The following is a 20,124-nucleotide window of genomic DNA, read 5'->3' as shown; positions in this document are numbered from 1 at the left end:
CAGGAATCTATTCAAAAGAAATAAGCAGAGCTACAAATATGCTTCCTCTTCTTGGGGGTGTGAATTTCCCTGGAACACATAGGATAAAGGCAGCATTTAACTTTGATGTTTTTAAAGTTTGGATTGTAGGCAGCACTATGGTATAAGATACAAAATTTGCACTGAAGTTGAAGGTAAAAGATGAGCATTCAAAGAAATCTTGCAGTTTTCCTCAGACTCCCACTCTCCTCTGCTCTTGAGGTTATGACTGGGCGGGGGAGTCGGATATGCTGGCCTGCAGGGTGAACTCAGAGCCTTTGTGGGCATGGATCCAAGGCCATATGTGATCCAGTTCTTGTTATGTCTAGTCAAGCCTCATTTCTGGGGCTCCTCTTGATTTCTCATGTCATGTTCCAGAAATATTTCTAGAAATTTCCTCAACACACCAGGGTGTTGCATACTGTCAAGCTTTTGCCCATCATGATCCTTCCTTGCCTTTACATGGATTGCCCTCTCCTTTCCCTTTACATATCTGGTGAACTCTTATTCATCCTTCAAAGCCTTCGGCAGAGTAGATCCCAAATAGGTTTTGTCTAGCATGGGATTTTGGAAAAAAAATTGGATTTGAATACTTTAAGGTGAGGCATACATGCTCCAGTTCTGCCACATTTCTTACTCTTCGTTTTGTGTTACAACATGTCATTTGTTACATCGCTGATCCACTCTGAGAGACTTTTCTCAATCTCCCCTTCAGGCAGAAATAATCACCATTGTCACTGTCATTTCTACATCTTCACATCCATTACTATATTATCCTCCATGAGGAATTTTTACAGTATTTACTTTTTCAATTCTAAAAGCAACATTCATGCCCCTTAGGTAAATTTGAAAATTACACAGTAATAGAAAAAAAATCACTCATAGCCCCACTCCCCAAATACAGTGCTGTTTTCATTTTGATGACTGTTTTTATGCACAGTTTATGTATGTGTATTACATAGTTGTCATAATAAAGTCTATGAAGTTTAGAATCTTGACTTTTTACAAGTCATTATAAGCATTAATTGTTCTATGATATTGTAATTATTTTTAAAGTCTGTTCACAATAATTGGCCAAATCTTCTTGAGGATTGGGGATCCTATTTTACATTCCTGGTACCTAAGCACCATGTTGGTCTGGGCCAGTGTAGGGGCTTAATAAATATTTGTTGAATTCTACAGCTGGAAAATTAATGGCTCCATCCGTACCTTCCAGGAGCTCATTTTAAGAGAGAATCATTCATTCAACAGATATTTCTTGAGGACCTGCTATATGTCAGACATCGTTCTATTACTGGGGATGCAGCAGTGCAAAATACCCCGGCCCTCATGAAATGTATATTCTAGAGCAGTGATTCTCAAACATCAGGCTGCACTGGAATCACTTGGAGGACTTCTTAAGACACAGATTGCTGGATACCACCCTCAGAGTTTCTGACTGAATAGGTCTGTGGTGGGGCCTGAGAATTTGCATTTCCAACGGGTTTCCAGGGGATGCTGATGCTCTGGTCTGGGGACCACACTTTGAGAACCCCTGGCCTAGAGGATAAATTTGCAGTACAATATGGCAAAGGAATATGGTTGTCTGGTTTGTTGTGAGAGAAGGGCAGATGTCTGTGTCCAAGCCTCTCCAATTCCTCCAGTCCCAGTGAGAAAGGGGAGAGCTGGGATGATGTCCTGTGTCTGGAGTCCTCGCCCCTTCACTCTAGATGACAGCGGTCTCTGCAGGGTCGCAGAAGTTGAGGACTGATAAGGAGAGAGGTTAGAGATACTGTCTTTGTGCGCCATCCTTTGGCGCACTTGCCATATGTAATGTCTAAACTAAGCTTCAGTGCAACTGAAAAATGTGTGTTTTCACTCATTTTATACACGAGAAAACTGAGGCACAGAAAGTTTATATAATCTACTCTGGTTCCCCAAGACAGTGAGTCACATATCTGGGGCTCCACGTCAGGCCTTTCCAAAAGCCTTTAAACTTCGTGCTATTTCCATGACTCTGGTTGAGACTGGCCTATGGTTGAGCCCTCCATGGAAGCAGTTATTAAAATGCTTCAGTAGTCATAGCTGTTTCCTCTGCAGTAAGAGAGTAGTAACAGAAGTTAGTGCAGGTGTCTCCTCATTTCATTCGAGGGCCGTAAAACCCATTGCCTTTCTCTTTTGGCGTATGTTGCCAGAAAGCTCAGAAGTATGCTTTGCATACAGTGGCTTTCCTCAGCCTCCAAAGTTCTTTGGTATAATTATTTCCCCGCTATTTTCTTTTAAAATTTGTGTTGCTGTGCCTTCTTTTAGGAGCTTTATAGAATAATTTTTAAAATAGGTGGATATCATAGATTAATGAGGGAAAAAAGAAAGTTTCAGAATGGAATGGATGGCTTTAAGATTTTTTTGTGTTTTGTTTTTTAACTTTTGAAGAGTGAATCGAGCCAACTCTGAGTATATGAGTGGACACATACATGCCTGCAGACATGTATGTAGTTGATGCCTTGACGTGTGTCCACTGAGTTGTGATTAAAAGAATGAACTTCGGCCCAGTCCAGACCTGGTTTTGCACTCTGGCTTTGCACTCACTGCTTGTTTTATGACTTTAATGTCTCTGGGCCCCAGTGTCCTCATCTGAAATGGAGACGGTGATGCCAGGCAGCGTCATTGAAGGATGAAATGGTTTGTTGTTTTAACTTATGTAAAATGCCTAGCTCAATGTCTAGACATAGTAGGTCTATACCATAGACAGTAATTACTACTATTGTTATTTTATGTCTAGCACAGGCTAGGATTTAAAGAAAGACCGGACTGCACATTTGCAACTGCAGTTTTCCAGGTTGTGCAGTGTGGAACAAAAACGACTTTCCATTGAATGTCAGGGTGGTTCTTCCGAGGAGAGCTGTCAGGGCTGCTTCTCCTTTAGAGAGAATAGCTCCATGCTGGCAAAACTGACTCTCAAATGAGGGCAGATTATCACTGCAGAGGCCTCAAGATTTTCTGAGGTCATCTGCTTAGGGCTTGGTGACTAAGACTTAGACAACGCTGAGGTCTGCACCGCCTTATTTATTTGTAAAATGACTTACGCATCCTTGCCTGGAAAGTCCCCTAAAGTCTACCTTCTGGCTTTGGCTGGCTCTTGCTTTATTTTATTAGGTTATTATTTTCCATTTTTCTTTCAAACTTATGACTTATACTCAATCCAGTTGCCTTGGGCTATGTTTTAGGGAAAGGGAGAGTTCAAGTACCTCGGTACTCCAGGTGGGTGTTCGTCCCCCATCCCGTTGGTACAGGGAGTGAGAAGGAACCATCACCTCGCTGCTGGATGGTGTGGACCAGGACTTGGAGAGCCAAGAGTCAGTCTGTGGCTGTAGGCTGGGCATGATCTGTGGGCTCCGTTGACCTTCCCTAGGCCTGAGAGCACCAGGGAGCAAGGTGCCCATCAGATGGTACATCTCAGGGAGGTTGTGCCCACAGCCTTGGCACAGGGGTGATTTTCCCACCTCTGCCCTTCTCTGCCAAAACTATTGTCCAAAAAGGAAGCTCTTTGGGCCATAAAATGCCATCTGTTGTTTGCATATGGTTATATAGACAAGCTGTAGTTATACAGTAGTCTGATGAGCAGGAAGTCAGTGATTCATCCGAAAAAAAGTAACCAAAAAAGAAACCAAACTCTTAACAAAACGAACTTCCTCTTTCAAACTCTTTGTTTAGAACTTTTTCTAATCTCTTTAAAAAATGTTAATAAGGATGAATGCAGTGTTTCAAAGTGGTGATTTCAACCCTTCAAAGCCAAATGCTGTATCTATCCATCAGACAACATAGTTAAACAAACAAACAAAAAAACCGTCTTCAGACTAGGGTGTGGGGGCAGGTGCCCCTGAGGACATGGGGCTCCTGCCAGCTTGGAAATCTTCCCGTGCCCCTGAAATAGCCTCGCAGGCCTCGGGGAGGCGCTTTGCACACTGCACATGTCCCTTTGATAGACCATTCCATTCACTTGGTTCCCTTCCTTTTGTTTGCCTCACAGATCCAGGAGGCTGCAAGCCAGGGCCTGAAATTCGTTGGTGTTATACCTCAGTACCATTCCCCTGTGAATTCAGCAGGCAGCAGCGCTCCAGTGTCTACTGCCAACAGCACCGAGGATGCCAGAGATGCAAAAATCGCACGTGGGGATCACGCGTCACTGGAGAATGAGAAGCCGGGGACTGGGGACATGTGCGGTGCTCTGGCTGGGGGAAACCAAAGCCCAGAGCCCAGCTCAGGCCCCAGAGGGGAGGTGCCCATCGCCGAGCAGCCCAGCTCACCCTCCGGAGCGGGAGATGGTGGAGAACTTTCACCACGGGGGGTGAGCAAGACACTGGATGGACTGGAGAGCGACCCCTTGGAGGTGCATGAAGAGCCACTCTCAGGGAGTAAGTATGTCAGCACTGGGAGTTTTGACCCACTTAAAGAGCAGTTAACAGCTTTTCATTAATTCCCCCATGGTATCTCAGAGAAAAAGGAATGGAATTAGAGTGTAGAGACAGCAGTCCATCAAACAGGAGAAACTTTATCAAGCAGTTATCTGTGCCACCTGACTGTTTACTTACTGAAGTTGTGACTTCTGGGGAGTACAGAACCACATGAAATTGACTTACAGTTTGCTCCAAAATGTCGCGTTTGAAGTGGATTCTAGACTCTGAGTTCTTTTATCTCCTGTGCTCTCGAAATTGCCCTTGAATTATCCAGCTTTCACACAGGAAGTGTCAGCCTGCCAGGCACCAATGAAAACCTACACACCACTTGTTAAAATACCTGCCTAAAGCAAGACATTTTACAGCTGAGCAAACTGGAGTTTAGAGAGGAAATCTGTTGCCCAGTCTGGAAATAGGCAGTTCGGGCCTGTGAATCCAGGTGGACTTACCCACCATCCCTTCTTTCCTGTGTGATAGACTAACAAGATTTACTGAGGCCCTTAACAAGATTTACAGGGAGCAAAGTTTCCCTCCGTTTCTCTGTATTTCCTTTTGCTCTACTTTCTTCCAGAAATCGACCATCCATACTTCCCCCCTTTCTCCAGGAAATCTAGCATCCAGTCATTTCCTGAGAGCAAGGTACTGGCATGAGCCATGTGGCCCCTTCTAGCCTTTGGAAGGCGAACAAGTATGAAGACTGACAGAAGACCCCCAGGGCTTAGGACGGCTTTCTGTTTAGGCCTTTCTGGCTGATCTCCCTGGTTAATATTGTTATTATCATTTATTTACTAATTCTTGAAATTAGCCTCTTACAAGTGATAATGAACAGGTGATGCTTTGAGAAGGGAAAACAAGGAGAAACAATTTATTTTGTTACATCAGAACTTCTTGAGAAGAAAATTATGGGACGGTTAATTCCAGGGGCTTATTAGCAAAGTTGACTTAGAGGGAGCTATTGGAGCTGCCTCAGTGCTGTGATATAGTAAGACTAATCAAGGCATTGAGCCTTCTTACTACGCACTGAAGTAGAGCCCTTTATTTGTGTGATTTTTCGCTGTTTGAGGCAGATGCCTGCTGCCCTCATGGAGTAGCTGAACATGCATTTAAGCTCAGTGTGTCCTCCTCATGAACACCCAGGTCTTAGTCCAGAAACCTCCATCTTCTCATGGAGGTTGGGCTGGATGTGTGTGCTCTGAATCCTGGGCGGGAAGATGGACCTCATTGGAGTCCTTCTCTAAGTCCAGGACTGTGGGAGGGCGAGGGTCAGGCCAGGCAGAGGCCCCCAGGAGAAAGGGCAGGAGTGATGAAGAGGTGGGGAGCATGGTGCTCAAGAATCTAGCATCTGTTTACATTCTAGCCTGCCTTCCGTGCCTCAGTTTCTCACTCTGTGAAATAGGGATAGAACGATAGTTTCTCATGGAAAGGTTAAAGATGTACATTTAAAGCACTCAGCACTGTTTGACTCATGAGTATGAGCTGCCATTATTGGGGTACAGGCTCGTAGTCCTGATGCTTGACCTCTACCTCTCATGGAATCTTGGCTTTGAGAAAGGAGGCATTTACTACTGAGGTTTCCTCAGGAGTTTTCAGAACCTTCCTGTGTTCCAGAGCCCACCTTCCTCCGAGACTCCTTCCAGACTTCCTGCCTTCTGTGAGAGGATTATTCACTGGAACCTCCCCAGGTGCCCAGGACCTTCCTGCTACCCTGTGGCCACTCACCTCCCTCACCCAGAATCTCGCCTGATGGCTGAACACACAGAAAAATTGACACCCAAAGCATTTTGGCTCCTATCCCATCACCCAAGTCCCTGTTCTCTCCTGGAGAAACAGACCCTGCCGGGGAGGAAGGGGTGAATGCGTGTGTTTCCGGAGGTGTTCAGCCCACCAGTGGATGAGAATTTCAGCTCTGCAGGGGTAGGCCGGGAAAAGGGATTAAAGCCTCCTTCGAGCCCAGTCTCCCTAGGCAGGTAGACACTGCCTGTCTCTACACATAGAGCAGTCCCTTTATCTCTGCTCGGGCTGCAAATCTCTGGAATTCAGGCAGCTCACTGTATCCCTTTCTCCTCCTTTGGTGGAATAAATGAGCCTTTGGGTTTTTCATACAGGGATCATTTCACATATAAGCCTTTCACTGGTCACGATGGCAGTCACCCTCCAGGTGCACTGTTCTGTGTCCTCCTTGTGTTATCTCAGTTACTCCTCACAAAAGCTTTATGGCAGAAGATGCTATTACTATGTCCATTTTACAAATAGGGAGCGTCACCTTTTATACCCCCATACAGTTAAATTTCTTCATCACAGCTTGAGCATTTGGCCTCCCTGAAGGCTGGACGTCCAGGGACCCTGTCCCCACTGGTTGTGACCCTCACCTGACCCCCGGCCTCTCTCCTCATCTCTCTCCCGGGAAGTCCACTCCCCATCACTCCCCCACAGGCGCACACAGTGCCCCCAGACGCCCTCCCCACTGCCCGCTCAGCTCCCAGCTTGCCTTCTCTCCGGGCCCCCTAAGGACGCTGAAGTGTTTTTACTCCTCTTCTGCCAGGTGGGCTTAAATAGGCAATCACAGCAACACAATTAAAAAAAAATCCAGAGGGAGTCTCCCTCCTCTTCCCTCCGTCTCCTCAGTTAATTTATTTCCTTTAGAGGAGGCCTTGGGGAGAGGAATCTAGGCAGTGCCTGCTCAGACAGGACTTTCCAGTGGATTCTCTGTGCGGAAGCAGGGGCAGGTCGTGTCTCCCCATCTCTGCGGGCTCTGCGCAGCCGTCACGCCTCCTTGCCCCTGCAGGTTCTGGGGGAGGCCCGCCGCGTGCCGTGTGTTCCTCTTCCTGCTTGCTGACTTTTGTTTCCTGGTCTAGGGGAATTTCCTTTTGGTTGAAGGTCCATGCTGTGCCATGGACCACCTGAGCCTGTGCAGGGACAGCCTCAGCATCAAACGTTGCCACAACTTCCATCAGAGAAACCAGGAGGCTAGACAGGTTCACGAAAATTCTAATCATTCTCACTGTCACCAAAATAATAAGTCTTCCAAGCACTGCTCTTCCTACCCTGCACCTCCTCACTTAAAATGCTTAGAAATGTCAGCCAGAAACCCCAGCCTGTGATGCCAATCACATTTCTGACTGAGAGGATTTTATTCAGTAGCCCTCCCTGGCTGCCAGCTCATTGTGAATGGCCAAAACCTGGGGGTTGGGCTTTCCTGATGTAAGGGCTCCTTCCCTCCCCACTCCCTCGGGATAGTTGGACCCCATGATGCGGCCCCCTCCCAGATCTGACACCTGCCACCATCTCTCTGGCCTTTTACTCAGTCCATTAACAAACAGCTATTGAGCTCCCACCCGTGGTCATCAGCCCCTGCCTTCTGTATCCTGATGAAATTAGTCTCTTGTTAGATTTGGGAAAGAGCCCAGGGTTTGGGGTTTGAAAGACTCTTGGCTGTGCCACTTACTGGCTTGTGATTTCTGGGGGATCCACTTAACGCTTCTGGGCACAGAACCAGTGCCACCCCCTCCCATCAAGGTTGGGAGAGTCACATGAGATGGTGAAGGTGAAAGGCCCTTATAAATAAGGGATACATGCCTGTGGCTGCTGTCATCCTTAGAGGGTGGATTCCCGTGGATTGCTGTGCATGCAGTGGTCCCTGCACTTTGCCTTTCCTGCTGCCCTGGCAAGTGGGCCTCACGCTGGCCCACAGGTGCCCTGCTATTAGTACCCAAGCCTGAGCGAAGCTTGAGCAGCCTTGCCCAGATCTAGGCATCTGGATGGAGCAGCCTGGGGCCCTTCTACCCTCCTGCCCTGCCTCGCCACCATGGTGCCCACTGCCTCCCTTCCCAATGCAAACCTTTCTGCTTAGTCCCTTCTGCCCATGACCTCAGCAGCCTGCAGTCCCCACCCAGTTTGGGCTGCCCAGCCAAGTGTGATGCCACTTGTTCCTTCCAGTGCAGCTAATGACCAGCTGCCTCCTCCTCCTCCATCTAGCCCTTGGAACCCCAGATTTTCAGCTAGGCTCTAAACTCTTCTCTCCAGACCACAGGTCTCCTGGGACAGCAGGGCCCAGCCAGTCCCCTGCTTACCCTCAAGACCTGGGCTCTCTGGGGCCCCACCTGAAGGCAAACTGCAGCCTTCCATCCTGTGCCTGAGTCCCCATGCCCAGGCACAGACCTCAGGGCCGGACACCTGCCTCTTTCCTCCCCACTCCCTAGTAGCCTGGCAAGGCCTGAATGGACCAGGCTCCCAGGCCGGCGGGACTCAGCCACCCCCACCCTTGGGCCCCACGCTCCCTTAACCTGCCCTCGCTTTCTCCTCTGGTTGGCTTAGAGGTCAATACAGTGAACATATGTATAACAGGAGGGATCTAAATGAGACAAGGTGGGGGAAAGGGAGAGACGAGAAGACAGCCCCGATGCTCCTTGGGTGCTCTGCCAGTGCAGTCCTTCAGCTACTCCCAGAACGTTCTCAACCCCTTTGGGACTCACTGTCCCATGTCTGGAAAAATCTTCCAGCTGGTCATGGCGGAGTCACAGAGCAGCTGAGAAAATTTAAACAAACATGGGGCTTCTTTTTGGAATCTTTGGTGCTTGCTCACGTGAGGATGTGTGTTGGAGAATGAGAATATTAAAACATCAAAGGACATCACTTTTGGACAGTTTCTCTTGGCTGGTTTCCATGTGGGTAGAGAAAGGACTGACTGGGGACAAGGAGATGATGGGACAGAGGAGTGTACAAGGGTTATGCATATGCAATCAGGTTTCTCCCAATATTTCATCGCTGCTGATGCTTTGGAGGCTCTTCGTTCCAATGCTGTTTCCTTTTCCTGAGAAATTTATTTCTGTCTCTGGCTTCAGTCTGGCCCCCTGGGGAGGATCAAGCCGGGAAAGCTGTCAGCACCGTCTACCTTTTCTGAGGGTCTCTGTCTTCCTCCACTGCACCCCCAGCATTCTCACTTCTCCTTTGGTCTTCCCCTTTTTCTGGTTCATTACGCATTTGGGAAAGTTGTGTTTTTGTCTTGCCATTGAGTGCCACTTCCTTCTGTGTGATCAAGTGTTACCATGTAGTTTTGGACTTTGGCCACTTCCAAATTCCCCACCTACTTCTCCCATACAGAGGCTGTGATTTTTTTTCTTCTTCTTCTTAATTCATTTGCATTTGTGCTTGACTGTAGCAGGCTGTAGCGAGTGGTGCTGTGGCCCATGTTGGGGTCACCTTTGGACAGCTCTGGCCAAGCCCACAGCTTCCTTAGCCTCTCTACCTGCAGACATTCTCGGGAATGGGCCCTGGGGAATGAATGATTCAGGAGTGACTTTCAGTTTATGAGGATAAATGTCCCACGTTCCTTGCCCTTGGTGGGTGAATCTGAGGTGTGTTTTACATAGTATCTCAGGGCCCCTGTTGGGATTGAGCCCTAGTTGCCCCAGCGGTAACGTGCTCTTCAGTGCATTCATTCACTGGTATCATCTCCATCTCCTCCCTGTTTTCCATTCCTACTCCTTCCCTCTTTCCTGGGATCTCTTCCCAAATAAACTACTTGCACAGGAAAGCTTGCAGGGTCTGCTTTAGAAGGAATCCAAATAAACCCAGGAACTCACTAAAACCTTGCTTATCCTCTTGCCCTCGGTAGCTGCAGCTTTTAATTGAACCCGTGACACCTAGGACTGGAAAACACCCGATCATCCAGTTCACCTCCTGCCCACCCCAGCCCCAATTTATGGCTGGATTCCCTCCATTACGAACCTCCTCTGTGTCGCTCCATTTCTACAGTTTGTATTTTGAACTCACAAACTAGTCTAGTGATTGCCAGCTCCATACACCAATACCTAATTTCTGGTGTGGAAGTACTTCTGGCCTGGGGATGGCTTCCTGAGTAAGCAGGAGGGCTGAGAAAAGCAACTTGGGATGGGGAGGATGAACAGGCTAGAACTGGTGTTGAAAATCCAGGTGCCACTTCCAAAGATGGGCACCTTCCTTTCCTAGTTGTTCTATTGGATGGAAACCCTAAAATGACTGCTGTTTGTTCAGGTATTGCTGATGACAAAGTAATATGGCCCAGCATTGTCCCTAGAGATCTCTGCTGGTGTTCGCTCAGATGGGGCTGTGAGAAGACTTTGTGACCTATATGAGATAATTTTAGATGTCAGATGAACATATTTGGTGTTAATGTGCTTTATCGTCACCCCTTGTTTTTGGCAAGTGGTAGTGGACTGCCGTCACAGTCATGAAACAAAGTTTCCTTAAAAAAAAAAAAAAAGTATTTGTTTAAATAAAGGAAAGTGAGTCCATTTAAAAAAATCAACTAGTACTTGGATACCACAAAACATTGTGAGATACTGAAATTTGAGAAACAGCATCAGAGAGTGTAGGTTCAGGTGTCTCATGCAGGGAACATGAATGTGCTTTGTCCTTCTTGCTAATGTCAACCATTGTTTATGACCTTTAAATTCTTGTTTCAAAGAAGGGTGGGGATTTTCTTATGATTTAACAAGATATTTTTGGAAACCAAAGCATATTCCTGACTAGCCTGTGTAAGCAAGACTGTTTAAGCTGGGTCAACTGATTGCTTGACTAAATGAGGAGCACAAAAATAGACTCTCAGACTTAGATTGAAATTCCAGGTATTTGCTTCTGGAGGCTGCTACTGCTAACCCATGCCCAGCCGCACGTAGGCAGGCGCGGCTCAGCTGCTGGGTGGCAGTGACTATTGATTGCTGAAGAACTGAGCTATAAATGAAGGAACCGAAAGCTCAGCGCCTCATCCCCAGTGCCTTCTTGGCTGTTTGGACCGACCTGCCACTCCAGGCAGGAACTCTCATTTACGGGAACATATTTATTTTTACATATCAATGATGTATTTTTGATGTACTTGATTAAGTATTATGGGTTCAGCCCCAGGAAACACTACTGCAGTTTATAAATAGTGAGTTCAGGAGTCTACAAGGTTCCTGGAATTAGAGCAGTATTTTTGTTTTTATGTGTCTCTGTACATTTACTTTTTCAAAGACCACTCTCTCCCAAATATGTCTGCTTTTATTTATAAAACACATCTTTGTATGACTTTCTAGAAGCATCTGCTGTGTTCTTTTCTCAAACACCTAGCTGTGCACAGTAATCCCAGATAACAGCTATTCATTATATTCCAGATTAAAAACCTAAGTCTCCCATCAGAAGCCCAACCTTTCAGGTCCATGTTACTTTAAGCCAGCCTCAACTTACTACTTGGAATGAGGCTTTATTATCTGGCAGCAATACAGCCTCACAGAGATTTCAGCATTCATCATATCATTTATTCAGGCTCCTGAGAGATTCCAATAAACCCGATGAAGCAGATTTTTATCATCAGTTGACCTCTTCTCTCCCCACTGCCTTTACAAATCCCAACAGAAATGGAGATCTTCACCCTTTTCAACAAACCGAAAAGCCATCAGAAGTGCCGGCAATACTACCCTGTCACCATTCCTCTCCGTGTCTCCAAGAATGGCCAGACAGTGAACGGCTTGGACGCCAACTGGTTAGAGCACATGAGCGACCACTTCCGGAAAGGAGGCATGCTGGTGAACGCCGTCTTCTACCTTGGAACGGTGAACGGTATGTTTGGAATTCACAGTCCTTGGTGGCCCTTTGTGAACTTTGCTTCTAACTCTTGAAATCTTAGTCCCTCTTCAGAGCCTGCTTCACTCAGAAAGCTCTGCAGCCAATAACCATGCTGCATTTTATTTCTAATTAACACATCTTGAGGAACTTTCCATAAAGCCCAGGGCCTGTGCTCTCTAAACCTCTCTAGGAGTCAGCCAGGTATCTTCTGAAATGACAGAGAAAGTGGAGTGATTCTATTTCATGGAAGGTGGCCTCAGTCTCTGTTGCTTTTAAAGGCTTTTAAAAAGATTGTTCCCTGGATTTGTTAATTACCCCCTGGGATTGTGCCATTCCAAAGTGCAAATTGTTTGTAGACACTATTACAGTTGAAGTAGCAGTAGCAGCACCTTGAAATTAACAGCAGAGAAATAAATTGAACAGCCTGGTTTCTGTAAGCTTCACTGAGACACACACTGTTCCCAGGTCTCCCAGCACCCGGTACGCCCTCCCCAGTAATGTGCTGTCTCTAGTGGTTTGCTGCATGGGATAGCACTATTGATGTCAGCTCTCCTAAGGCAGAAAGTCTGCCCACAGTGGGAAAATGTGTCAAACAAAGAAAGGGCTTTGGGTTAACGAGAAGGCAAGTTGAGTCACCAGGGTGTGTCAAATCTGGGAGGCAATTTGGGGAGTGGGACCAACGTGCCAGCACGTGCGTATCCTGAGGGCTGCCAGTCAGCAAGATTCCTAAGTGAAACGTAACACCAAATTTGTCAATCCCAGCAAAACCTGGCAGGGGGCGTCAACAGTACCGTGTGTTGTTGTTGAGCCGTTTTCTCTCAAGCATTAGCAGAGTCATGAACAGAGTTTGGCTTCTACATTGTTTGCAGTCCTTGAAATGCCAGCAAGCATCCTGAGAATGAGACCATTCTGAATTCTAAATGAATGTACTTTAAATCATCCAAAGCCTTAGAACATGATAGAGCACAGACAGGTCTTAATTTTGCATGCAAGTCTCTAAGTATCATTGTCTAATGTTGACATGTTATCATAGTAGCAGCAGGCGTTGTATAGTGTAATGGTCCATAACCATTTGTTGAATGCATGAATGACACAAGAAAGGTGATTGGCTTGTTAAGAATACATCCAGAGCAGGGCTGTCCAATAGAAGTGCCCGTGATGATGGAGGTGTTTGTTCTGTATCTGGGTTGTCCAGTATGGCGGCCACCAGCTGCCTGCGGCTACTAAGCACTTGAAATGTGGATACTGCGGCTGAATAATTGAGTTTTAAAATTCATTTAACTTTCATTAATTTAAGTTTACATAACTCTATGTGGCTAGTGGCTAGGGTCACTGGTCAGTGTGCACTTGGTCAGTGCAGTTCTAGAATATCATGTCTTTAATACAACTAATGTAGGGTTACTTCTGTGCCCTAGTGGCAAGGTGGGTAACTTCTCTCTACGCAAGGAAGTCCTCCATGGGTACCTGCAAAGTTCCCCAAAGCCAGGGGTTGTCACAGTCTGGTTTGAGATGCATCATAAAACACCAGTCGCAGTACATGCTTGGGGCCAACTTGGGACAGATGTTTACAGCCTGACTTACCAGTGTTAGGGGAGGCCAGGGAGGAACCTTTGGCTCCCTGTTTCCTGCAGGGACACCCCATTGCCTGTCTTGGGTTGTGGCAACAGTGGCTCCTTTCATCCCCCTCGGTGCCCATAGATGCTCTCTGTGGCCGTGCATAGTTTTACATTCCTCCCTAGGAAACTGATGGTTAGTTGTTGAAGGTGTATAGGGAGGTGCTGGAGATAGTGGATACCCAAGTGGCCACTTGGAATTTCTTCCCCTCTTAGGAAAACTAGGGCATCAAAAGGAAGGTTTTCTCTTTGACCCCACTGCCTGAGCATGTCAGGGGCCCTAAGACCCCCAAGAAAGAACACCTGGAACGTTCACAAACCCATTTACAGTTCCTCTACCATCATGGTTTGGCGATCAGGGCTGAGTTAGCCCCCTCTACTCCCCGTCACCCTACTCTTCAACCTGGAGTCCAGAAACGCAGACAACTTAGACAGCTTTTTCTTCAGATTTGACTTGAGTGTTTGAAATACTGTTATAGCCTCCCTTGGCTTTAACCGCATTAAATTCATTCTTCCTGTCCTGAAGACAGAACATGAAATTTCCCCTGGCAAGCGCAACTATGAAGTCCTCCACAGGGCCCAGGCATCTTCCTGTATGCAGCCCATATCTTAAAGCTCCACCATAGCTGTTTGTATCTATGTCAGGGAGGGCTGCAAAATTCTCAGAACAAAATGAATTGAAACCCACTCTGATTTTAAACACAATTTCACCCTTTATATGTCTTTTGGGAGGGAGAGTGTGACTGGGAGTAACGCTTACTGGGTTGGGGTGTTTCTGCTCTGGAAAAGTTCAAGGTTTCCGTTGGCCAGGGATGAAATACGTGTGTGTTCTTTTCCCAGAATTAAGAAAAAAAATGGCAAGCTAATCATAATCATAAGAGGAACCTATTTCTAATGAGATAATTAGTGTCCTTACAAATAAATCTGGCAGAGCTAGAAGCACATCTTTAAGCTGTTTGCCATCTGGAAAGGCACCAGTCATGACTCCTAAATAGAAATTTATATTCTAAAGTATTTTCCACAGAGTCATAAAGCTCATGAGAACTTTGTCCCATAAACAAGGTGATGTTTCAGCCCAAATTACCCAGTGCAGACTCCAGAGCTTCTGTTCTGGAGGCATTACTCCCCTCCCCATGCCTCCCACCCCAGGACATAGAAAGACTTGTACATTCCTCAAGTTTGGGCTCCTGCTCATGGTCTCCAGGACTCCTCTCCCTGGGTCATTCATTAAACCTTAGACTGACCAGGTGTCTTGGACTGGGGGAGGCTCTGCCCGTGAGCTCTGGCAAGCTTAGGGCACAGAGGAGGGGCGTAGTGACGACCGTGGACACCTAGCGGGTGCTTTGTGTGGGTGCTGGGCTCAGCAATTCAAACTTAGCATTGACTTCATCCTCGCAATACCTCAGTGAAGTAGGTACTGTTGTTATGCCTGTGTTATAGCTGTGGAAACTGAGGCACAGAGACATTATGTCATTGTCAAGGTTACTGGCTAGTAAGAGCAAGAAGGTGGCAGAAGAAAGAAGGGAGTAGGCAGATAAAAGGACCATGAGGTGGGCAGGATAGAAGAGGAAAGACGTGGCTATGCTGGCAGGAGTTGTGGCCCCCAGCGGGACTTTGGCGGCTCTCCTGGTGGGGAGAGGAGGACTCCAGGGTAACTCTAGGGAGGTGGCAGGACCCGATGGAAGCAAGAATGAGTCCAGGGGCCACACAGCAGAGCAGCCAGGCACTCAGGAACATGTCGGCCAGTGAGATGAAGGCCAGGCTCTCTATTTCTAGAGGATGGGAAAGACTAGGAGGAGAGACCCCAAGCTGAGCTGGCTGTTGTGGAGGAGTTGGGTGGGAGTCAGGAGTTCGGGATAAGATTGAGGCTGCCCAACCCTGAAGACCCAGTGAGGAGGCTGATTTTTCACAAGGCTTCTGGGCCTGCAGAATTGCTGCTGCCATCACCAGCCACTGAGGCTGCTGCTGCTGCCACCATCTCGCTTGCCCTGCCTTGCCTAGCATTGCTCTTGTTCTGTCCTATCCCCTGCCCCCAACTACCCTCTTTGCCCTGCCTTCCCTGCTCCACCCCCCCTGCCCACTCCTGCTCCTTGTTCCTCATACCCTTGGCCTGTCCTTGCCCTTTCCTACCCTGGCAGTCCTCCATCTCTTTGTTTCAGAAATGGCCTTTGCAGCTGATTATCCAAACCAGAATCTTCTCCAGCAACAGTCAGTGTTTGCGGTGACTGTATCCTCATTTCTCTTTTTGCGTAGAAGAGCTTTTTTCTTTCCCTGACTGCTTGAAAGGAACCTAGCCTCTCATTCTGCAGAATGGCCTGCATGATGGCTTCATCTGATCAGCGCTCATGGTGTCACTGATCTTATTTCTCCAACCTCTATTTCTCGTAACCTGGAAGTTAGTTCTAAGGCCTTGATAAATTAAGAATTATGACAAGAATCTATTCCAGGCAATGTGTTCTCCATGCTGCATCACATAGGGGTCACATGACACCCAGATGTCTCTCTGTTCCCACCTTTTTAAAAGATTAGTTCTCCCTTGAGACTTTCTCCGGTGCCCCAGCTGCATCTAAATCCAAGTTAACACTTGGTATTTATACCACCTTTTTTGACACCTAGCGTATCCTCCATGACCATATATTTGCAAAATACATATGTAAACCACATGTACATGGTTTAAATAAATATGTATTAAATATGTGGGGTGTACATTTTATATAGACATATTCACAACCAACCCCCCAGGCAGGTCCTACTTTTTGTACTTTCTTAACACCACGGTGCCTGTATTCAGAAGGTGACTAATGATAATTCTGGATGATGCTCAACAATGTCAGTGGTGATGAGGGGAAAAGCTGATATTGGAGTGTTTCACCAGGAACCAGCAGGTTTTGGGGTGGGACTGGTAAAAGAGGGAGAATGAAGTAGTAGCAGGTGTTTCTGATAGCCACTCCCTTGGGACACCACCCGTCTCCAGGAATGTCTGGCCTAGTGGTTACAGGCAGGCCTTCTACTTCAAAGAAGCCACTTAATAATGTAGGGGCTAAATTGCACATATGCCATTAAATGCATTTTCTCATGTGTCCATAGGACACTTTTAAAAAACTTTTATTGCAGTTTAGCACACACGTAAAAAATTGTACAGATCATAGGATATAGCTCAGTGGCTTTTCACACGGTGAACACATCCATGTCACCAGCACATAGATCAAGAAATAGAACAGATCAAGCCCCTAGAAGCCCCTGCATGTCCCGCACTGTTTCTATCCCCCCGGGGTAAGCACAGTCCCTACTTGAAACACTATTGATGAGTTTTGAACTGTATACAAACTTTATACACTTGTCGTTGTGGAATTCGTCCACATTTTTACATGTAATTGCAGACCATTTTCTCTCATTGCTGTGTGCTATTCCATTGTGTCAGATACACAGCTATATATATATAACTTAGCCATTTACAAGCATATTTTTATTCTTTTTTTTTTTGCCCCATATAGGACAGCATGGCATCTGTACAGATGTAGCCCCAAACAGAAGCCCTAAGCCCATCTCATTGTGCCCTGACTGAAATCTCATCCTAACCACCAAGGCAGAGAGAGTATGGTGCAGTGGTCAGAAAACACCAGCTCTGCAAGGGTAGAAACCTAGCCTGTTTAGCACCTACCCCCAGCTCCTCAAACAGGGTCTGCCTCATCATAGTAGTAGCTCAGTAAATGTCTATTGTTGAAAACGGGTAGGTTTTAGGATCAAACAAATCACATTTCAGATCTGGTTTGACCCTTGTATTCCATATGAACATGGACTAATCATTTAACTCAGTTGTCTACCCACTAAAAGGGAATGACATCTCTTACAGAATTTTGGGGAGGATTCAATGAAAAGCCTTGAGTGCACCTGGCAGAGTGCCTCCCATCCAGCTAACACTGAATCAGAATGTTTCTTCCCTATCTGGTCAGTTAAATGGTGCTACAACTTGCAAGCTAACCCTTTTCTAGCTGAAGAGGAGTAATATCTTTTCTAGATTATTCAGTGCCTCAAATTGACAATGTAGAAAGGCAGGCAGACCCAGAGCAGCAGTGAGTGTTCAAGAAGCAAGAGAAGGCAGCAGCCTTGCTCATTCTTTGGTTAATAGAGCAACTTAGCTGCAGGGTGATTGGGAAGCAACATGGCACCGTTACCTGGGATTGGTTGAGCAGTGATTACATTTGCCATGGGATCACATGTCATATGACTGCATGTGCAATTGTGCTTATGCAGTTGGCCAGTGCCAATCCTGGAATCAAGGTGGTGCCAAGAGCACTGCAGCCTCTGATCGAGAGAAGGCGCCCTCAGAGAGCCAAGAGCATCTGTTATGCCAGCTACTCCAGGGTAGACAATCTAGTCTAGTCTAGCTTGTTTAAAGGAGAATAGTAACACTTTGTTTTTAACCCTGCAAAAATAGACCAAATGCACTGACGGCTTGTCATGGCATGCACATTCAGGCTAGACTTTGGCAAAGCATAGCACCCTAGGGCTGAGCCTGAAGGTTAGCTTGATATAGACAGAGTCTTAATGTCTCAGAGGCTGCAGAAGAGTGGTTGCCTCATAGAATTTACCTCTTTTCCCACATCCTTCTTGTAAGTCATAAGCTTGGAATATTAAGGTGGCCTTTTACCAAAAGACCAGCATCAAATATTTATACAGTACGAGGGCAGATAGCTTTTTGTGCACAGTAGGGAAGCATCTTCGCTTTAATAAAAAATGCAGTGATAATGGAATGTTTTCCATAGATGGAGGGCAGTTTAACCTTTTTACGTTGGAGCCTTCACTCTAAGATAGACCTATTTATACCCAACTCAGTGCACATTATAGTGAGGCTGAGCCATGAAGGTAATGAGGAGACAAGGAGTGGACAAGGCCGTCAAAACAAGAGACTCTTTAAAAGCCCAGCTGTCTGCTCTCTGTGGTTCATTGACTTTTTTGCTGTTACAGATAACCAGATTTTGACAGCCATTCTGAACTTCAGCTTCATGGTTAAGTAGGTGAATCAGTGCTCTGGATTCAGAATACTGGAGGATTAGGCTAAGGTGGGGAGACTGGGAAGCAGGCAGTGGATGACTGTGTTCTGGGTGGATCTGGGTGTGTTCCTCCTTCATGCCCCCAAGCTAGCTGTAGCTTTCCCTGCTGACTACACAGCCCCGTTCCCAGGCCTGACTCAGGAGGAAGGAGAGGAAGCCCAGCAGGGGATGGAGAAAAAGTCTGGATGGGCTGAGTGTCCCCTTCCCTCATCTGGACCTCAGCTCTGCCATGCTCGCCATGGGCAGGCTAAACACCATCAGATAATTTATGTTGAATTAGGCACTTAAATACTTAAAGCACATGGCAGGCACTTTTAAAGGGCTTGGAGGTTTTCCATTGAGAAGATCTGTAGGTAGATGCTTTGGAAATTTGATATAACATATTTTTGTAGAAGTCTTGAGGAAATGTGTGCTGTGTTGATACAATCCTGATGGAATCATTGTCTTCTGGTCTCAAGCATGCCCAGGTCAGGATTTGGGAGGGCTTTACTCGAAGGGGTCTCTCAGGACTCCTGGAGTGTTACCCAGAACTTAAAAAGTGAGCTGGACTATGGTCCATACTCACCTTGGACCTCAAAATACCTGTGACATGATTTAGCTGTACAGCAGCTGTTTTTCCCTGATCACCTATGAAACATGTTTCTTAGGAGGCCATGGAATAAGCACACAGGAGAAACTTTTCAGCAAAACAGATGAGAGAGGCAAGCTTAGCACCTGCCAAGGCGTTTGATAACAGACTCTCAGGATAGGAAACAAGAAGCTGGAGCGTGTTATTGGTTTACCCATAGGGCTCTTACTTGAAATGGAGAATTACCTTATGTTGGGATAATATCAGGATAAGGCTGCTGTGCTCTTTACCCTTACAGCCATGGTTTTGTTGAACCGGTTAGGCCTCCCTATTATCTGGAATAAGGACCCACGCTAAGCAAAGTACTGTGGTCTTGTTTTTAGGTCTAGGTTGGGCATTGTGTCGGTCAGCTATTGCTCCAATAATGCTGTGTAACAAACCACTTCAGAACTCATTGGCTTACAATGGTAACAATTTACTCTGGCAGATTTTGGGGTTGGCTGGAGTAGCTCTGTTGAGGCAGACCTGGTCTCAGCTGGGCTCCATTGGGGCAGCTCTGCTCCATTTGTCCTTCATCTCCCTAGAACCAACTGGCTAGCTGGGGCATGCCCTCTCAACGTAATGGCAAAGACACAAGAGGCCAAGCTCAACCACACATGTACTTTTTATGCCTCTGCTTGCATTACACCTGCTAATATCCCATTGGCCAAGCAAGTCAGATGAACAGAGCCCTAAGTGGCTGGCCTCCCCACCAGTCAATTTAGTCTTAACCGCCTTCTCTCCTGATTCTGCTGCTCACCTGGTCCTTGACTGTCCTTCATTTACTCTGCATGTCAGGCTGGCTGTCCCTTCCT

At 46.6% G+C, this 20,124-nt stretch overlaps 1 protein-coding gene across 4 annotated transcripts in view; it reads left to right on the top strand.

The window, feature by feature from the left end:
• Positions 1-20,124, top strand: part of RFTN1 (raftlin, lipid raft linker 1) — a 202,248-nt gene that overhangs the window by 136,386 nt on the left and 45,738 nt on the right. For all 4 annotated transcript variants that reach the window (XM_025375063.1, XM_025375064.1, XM_025375065.1 and 1 more), the window contains 2 exons: positions 4,028-4,412; positions 11,826-12,029. In XM_025375063.1, the coding sequence (XP_025230848.1) occupies positions 4,028-4,412; positions 11,826-12,029 (589 nt within the window). The remainder of the gene's footprint in view (positions 1-4,027; positions 4,413-11,825; positions 12,030-20,124) is intronic.

This window comes from Theropithecus gelada, chromosome 2 (genome assembly GCF_003255815.1).
Source record: "Theropithecus gelada isolate Dixy chromosome 2, Tgel_1.0, whole genome shotgun sequence".
NCBI classification, from domain to species: domain Eukaryota; kingdom Metazoa; phylum Chordata; class Mammalia; order Primates; family Cercopithecidae; genus Theropithecus; species Theropithecus gelada.
The sequence above is the reverse complement of the archived record's forward strand: the minus strand, read 5'-3'. Positions and strand labels throughout refer to the sequence as shown.